The 5,628-nt window shown below is 51.9% G+C and overlaps 1 protein-coding gene across 1 annotated transcript in view; it reads left to right on the forward strand.

The window, feature by feature from the left end:
* The first annotated feature begins 307 nt into the window (after positions 1–307).
* LOC102981761 (pleckstrin homology domain-containing family A member 6) overlaps positions 308–5,628 on the forward strand; it is a 12,809-nt gene continuing 7,488 nt past the window's right edge. The window contains exons 1-4 of the mRNA XM_028485363.1: positions 308–478; positions 1,507–1,674; positions 1,752–1,885; positions 2,412–2,557. Coding sequence (XP_028341164.1) covers positions 350–478; positions 1,507–1,674; positions 1,752–1,885; positions 2,412–2,557 — 577 coding nt within the window. The 5' untranslated portion in view covers positions 308–349. The remainder of the gene's footprint in view (positions 479–1,506; positions 1,675–1,751; positions 1,886–2,411; positions 2,558–5,628) is intronic.

Below are 5,628 nucleotides of genomic sequence, written 5' to 3' on the forward strand. Positions count from 1 at the left end.
GTGTCTCCTTTTCTTCTGTTTCTTATAAGGGCACCCATTATTCGATTTAGGGCTCACCCTAATTGAAGATGATCTCATCTTGAGCTCCTGAACTTGACTACATCTGCAAAGACCCTCTTTCCGAATAAGGTCACATTCGCAGATACTGTGGTTAGGACTTGGATATATCTTTTGGGGTCCACTCTTCAACCCATTACAGGCAGGCTTCCCAGAGAAGGGAAATTTTAAGGGATTAGGGCAGATGAAAAATCTGGGTGGGGGGCGGTGAGGCACCAGTCAGAGCCCCGTTCTCCCACTACAGCAGGAGCGCCCCAAGAGTGCTGTGTTCCCTGGCGAGGGCAAGGTCAAGATGAGCGTGGAGGAGCAGATTGACCGCATGCGGCGGCGCCAGAGCGGGTCTATGAAGGATAAGCGGAGGAGCCTGCAGCTCCCGGCCAGCCCGGCCCCCGACCCCAGTGCCCGGCCTGCCTACAAAGTGGTAACGTCCTCCCAGCCCCCACAGGCATGGCCTGGCATCTGCCAACACTGCCCACGCCCAGATCCCCACCAGCCTGGCCTGGAGGGGTTGCGGGGAGGGAGGAGGTTTTAGTCAGGGAGAGACCAGGAAGGACTCAAGCTGGGCGCCTGGGAGACCTGGGGGACACTTGTCCCCCGCTGGGCAGAGGAGATACTACAACGAGTGTTTCTTTTTTGTGTGTTTAAAGAAAAATAACTCACAAAAAGGAATGCCTTGATTATTTTGGCCGAAATGAATTATACAAAATTCAGTTAAGAGAGGTTAGTACAAAGTCTGCAACCTAGAAGTAGCCTTCACTTGTTTCTAGAGCATTTCCTATGTGCTTAACACCGGGCTGGGGGTTACTGAAGGTAATCATCATAGCTCACCAGCACATGGCACAATACAAGTCACAATCCCTTTCATGTTATTTCATTTAGTCATTTCAAGGATGCTGGATTAGGAAGTATTACCCCCGTTTTAGTGACAGGGAAACAAAGTCATGAGAAATTAAGGGATCTCTGGGCCACACAGCTATTAAGTGCAGAGCTGGGAGTAGCCCAAACTATTGGCCTAATTTTTCTTTCCATTAAATTTCAGAAATACAAGAAAAATTATGGCCCATGAGTCCTGCCCTCAAATAGTTTACATTCTAATTGGTGGACTAGAACTTCTAGCATATGAAAAAATCAGAGATCAACATAAGACACACTGATTCGGTTGCCCAAAATATTATATATGGCACAGGATGTGAACACAGGTACAGCAGGATGGGGACAGAAGACAGAGATGAGATTTCACCTTGGGGCCCTTGTAGGTGAGCAAGCTTTGGACAAGCAGCATGGAAGAAGGATAGCTCAGCAGTGGGGGGGTGGCCAGGTCAGGCATGCTAGGCAGGGACAGTGAGGACACGGGCATGGTCAGGGCTGCCTGGAGGCCTGGGTAGCAGTGGAGGTGCTGCTGGCAGTGGGACAGAGGCCCTGCGTGGTCACGACGGTGCTGCCGCCTAGGTGCGCCGTCACCGCAGCATCCATGAGGTGGACATCTCCAACCTGGAGGCAGCTCTGCGGGCAGAGGAGCCTGGTGGGCAGGCCTACGAGACACCACGGGAGGAGATTGCCCGGCTCCGCAAAATGGAGCTGGAGCCCCAGCACTATGATGTGGATATCAGTAAGGAGGTGAGCAGAGTCCAGGAGGGGCCGGGCGGGGGCAACCCCAGGAAGGGATAGAGGCGGTGACCTCGGTGCCTCCACAGCTCTCCACCCCAGACAAAGTCCTCATCCCTGAGCGGTACATTGACCTGGAGCCTGACACTCCCCTGAGCCCAGAGGAGTTGCAGGAGAAGCAAAAGAAGGTGGAGAGGATCAAGACGCTCATTGCCAAGTCCAGGTAACAGGCCTTGGGTGAACCTCCACTTCCTCTACCCCCCCGGCTCCTAGGGCACCTGGGGCACTAGTGCCACTGAATCCAGTGCCCGGACTCATGCGGTTGGGGTTCCCGAGCCTCCCCAGCAGAGAGCAAATGGAAGCAGTGGTTCCAGGCAGCGGACCGGGCCCAGGCACGTGGCAGGGTTGGTGACGCTGCCATCGGTGCCAAAAAGACCTACTGGGCTCGTGCACGTGCTGTCATCAAGACACACTGATGGGTTGCCCTCCGGTGACTTCTTTTCCCTGTCAAGCCTGCCCTAAATATTCACTTGATCCTTCGAATTCATTTCTAAATGGTGCAGGTAGGGGTCCCAACACGCATTTTGCTAGGGTCCCACTCACCCCAGGGAACGGGCTTGCTGGGAACCGGAGCCTGCACATTCACAGGCCCCTGGATCCCTGCCAACCTCAGTCTGCAGGCCCCCCCAAGCCAGTCGGACCATCCTGTCCCCCCCCCTCTCCATTTCTGTGTGTCTGTGCCTCTTTAGTATGCAGAACGTGGTGCCCATCGGCGAGGGGGACCTTGTGGACGTGCCCCAGGACTCAGAGAGCCAGCTGCAGGAGCAGGAAAAGCGGATTGAAATCTCCTGTGCCCTGGCGACCGAGGCCTCCCGCAGGGGCCGCATGCTGTCTGGTGAGAGGGGCTGGGCCTCGCTCCGCCAGGGAGACCGGCTGACCAGGCGTAGGGGAGGTAGTGCAGTACGGCAGGGGGCCAGGGACAGAACAGGGAGATGTTCCTTGAGGTCAGAATGAGCGCTTATTGAGCGCCAGGGGCTGTGCTAGTCTCAGGGGGTGCAAAGGGGCCAGACTTGCTGACATCTGGGAGCTCAGAGCCAGGAAGACCCGCCTAGCTGCTGGATAGAGGAATGGCCAGAGGCCATGCGGGGAGCACAGGGAGGCATTCTACCTGGGCAGGTCCAGGAAAGGCCCAGAGAAGAGGCGATAACTGAGCTTGATTGGAAAAGATGCACGTATGTACCAGTGGTGGAGTGAGGGCCAGGTATTCCAAGGTATTCTCTGACTTCCCATGCATGCTGCATGCAAATAGCAGGAATGAAAAGGGAAGATGGTACAAGCGGCCAATACAGTCACCACCTTGGCTACTGACCCAAACCCACTTTTCTGCTAAGAAAAGATGGGTACAAGGAACTGACTTCACACTGATACAAAGCCTAGTGGGTCTTAGTGGACACGATGGGGTTGCAGCCAATAGGATTCACTTCCCCTCAGCTTGAGGAGAAGCACCCCGGAATAGAGGAGAATGTAACTGGGAAGAATAGAAGAGACCCTATGAATGGGAGGCTTTGAGGTGGAGGAAGGACAGTGGTTAAGTCATTAAGCATGGGAGACAACATTCCCCCCTCCTGAACACGAAAGGTGCTTAGGAGGGAGAGGGAGAGGGGGGGTTCTGAAGGCCACCTGGATGGATGCCAGGCTTGTGATGACTTTGGTTGAGGGGGCAGAGACAGGTGGTGCCAGCCAGAGTTATGGTAGCCTGGGCAAGCGTCAGATTAGAATCGTGGCTGGACGCACAGAGGAAGGAATGGCGTTTCATGTTGGGGACTCGGAGGGTTTCAGTTCTTGCTCTTTGAGGCTCCATTTCCTCATCTGTAAAATTCAAATCAAAATACCTGTCTGGTGGTGTGAGGATGGAAACAAGGTGCGCTAAGCATCTAGCACCATGTCTGTCACCCAGTAACTGCTCAATAAATGCTAGCCGGCTGTAGTAGCAGTAGTGCTGGTGCTGGTGGTAGTGTTAGTTGAAATAGCAATAGCTAAAGTAGAAGTAGGAATGTTTTGTGGGTTTTCTAGCTATTTTAAATATGGGTATTTTCAGAAACCAGAGGGTTTTAGGCTACAGCAAAGGAGATTTAAGTAAGCTTTAAGGAAGAACCTACTAGCAGTTGGCATATAAATGGACATTAGAATGGGTGGCCAGGGAAAGCCCTTGGAGATACTTCAGAAACAGGCTTTCAGTTGGGCAGGAGTTGAGGGCAAGAGAAGGGATGGGCTTCTGAGAGCCCCATCTTGCAGCCAGAACCGAAGGCAGCAGAACCAGTTTGGCTACAAGGAGGCTTCTGTCAACCTCCCTGTAGTTTACCTGCAAAATGAACTCGAAGCTTCCAAAGATCAAATTCCACATGCTCTGGGCAAAAGGCCACTTCCTATTTCAAGGGTTAGAGCATACACAGCACTGTTAAAACTTCCCTCTGCCTCGTCCCCTGTCCCAGCCCCTGGCTCTCTCTTCTATAGCTCCCCCGCCAGAGGTGCCATGAAAACAAAACCCACCCTGGCTCTTCAGATTCCCCCTTGATACACATGGGCTTATATTTCAGGGTCAGTGTGCTGAAAACAAATGGTCACCTTGCTTTTGCCAAGACCCCAACTATTTAAAAAATGGCTGTGGCAGGGCCAGACCTCAGACTTAGCCCACTGTCCCCAGCACCCCTGGCCTATGGCCCAGATTCCCAGAGCTGCAGCTCTGCCAGGCACAGCAGGTGCTGTAGCGGGGGGAGTGCAGGGCACAGGGGGCCTGAGGACAGTGCAGCGGGCAAGGGATGTAGTTAGTGCCTGAGTCGGGGCGTGTGGCCTGGATGCTGTGGTCGGTGGCGAGCTTGTAGCAGTTGTTGGTATACCTGGTGTGCAGTATCTGGGAAGATGAGGCAATTTTAAGTTTGTATGTGTGGCGTGATGTCATTGCAGTGTCTGTATTGGGTAATGGTTGTAGATCCATATGCATGGGTGCATATGCACGTGTGTTATGTGTGGGTGGAGGGAAAGTTTGAGTACAAATATAGGAGTGTGTCTGTGTGTGCAAAACGTCTATGGGTGTTGAGCGGAGACCCATTATTTATGAGTACAGATGATGTTTGGGAAGCTGTTGACGTGAGTGTACGATACGTGGGTGGAGGTAGTGCTTATGAATGCACATATTTACGTGTGATAGACTTTCTTTGCAGTATGAGGAATGATAAAGGATATTTGTGTATATGTCGTGCACAGTGTACGTACTGCACATTTGTGAACACACACCTGTGTGTGCAGGATGGAGAGAGCACAGCCTCGTGAATGTGAATACATGTGACCGATTATGCCTGCAGATGTGGTAGCACTTGTGAACACACAACTGTAATAGCACATCTGTCCAATGCCTATCCACTGCATATGTGAATTTATTTTGATGGATATATTCCTAATGTGTTTAGTATTTTTCTGACTTCTTAAAGAGGTTATATTTAGCAATCAATCTTTCTTGCTCTCGCTCATTTAGTATCATTATAAACGTCCTTATTTTGCTGACCTCTGGGGAAGGGTTGCCCTTGGGGGCTGTAATCCATACAGATCTGTTTGTAGCCCTGCTAAATGCTACCAAACTGTTACACTTTTTTTTGGTAATAGATCTTTATTAGAGTATAATTGCTTCACAATACTGTGTTAATTTGTGTTGCACAACGAAGTGAATCAGCCATATTCATACATATATCCCCATATCTCCTCCCTCTTGCATCTCCCTCCCACCCTCCCTATCCCACCCCTCTAGGTGGTCACAAAGCACCGAGCTGATCTCCCTGTACTATGCGGCTGCTTCCCACTAGCTATTTTATTATTTTTTTTTTTTATTTTTTTTTTGTGGTACGCGGGCCTCCCCCTGCTGCGGCCTCTCCCGTTGCGGTGCACAGGCTCCGGACGCGCAGGCTCAGCGGC

This window comes from Physeter macrocephalus, unplaced genomic scaffold (assembly GCF_002837175.3).
Source record: "Physeter macrocephalus isolate SW-GA unplaced genomic scaffold, ASM283717v5 random_380, whole genome shotgun sequence".
Lineage (NCBI taxonomy): Eukaryota > Metazoa > Chordata > Mammalia > Artiodactyla > Physeteridae > Physeter > Physeter macrocephalus.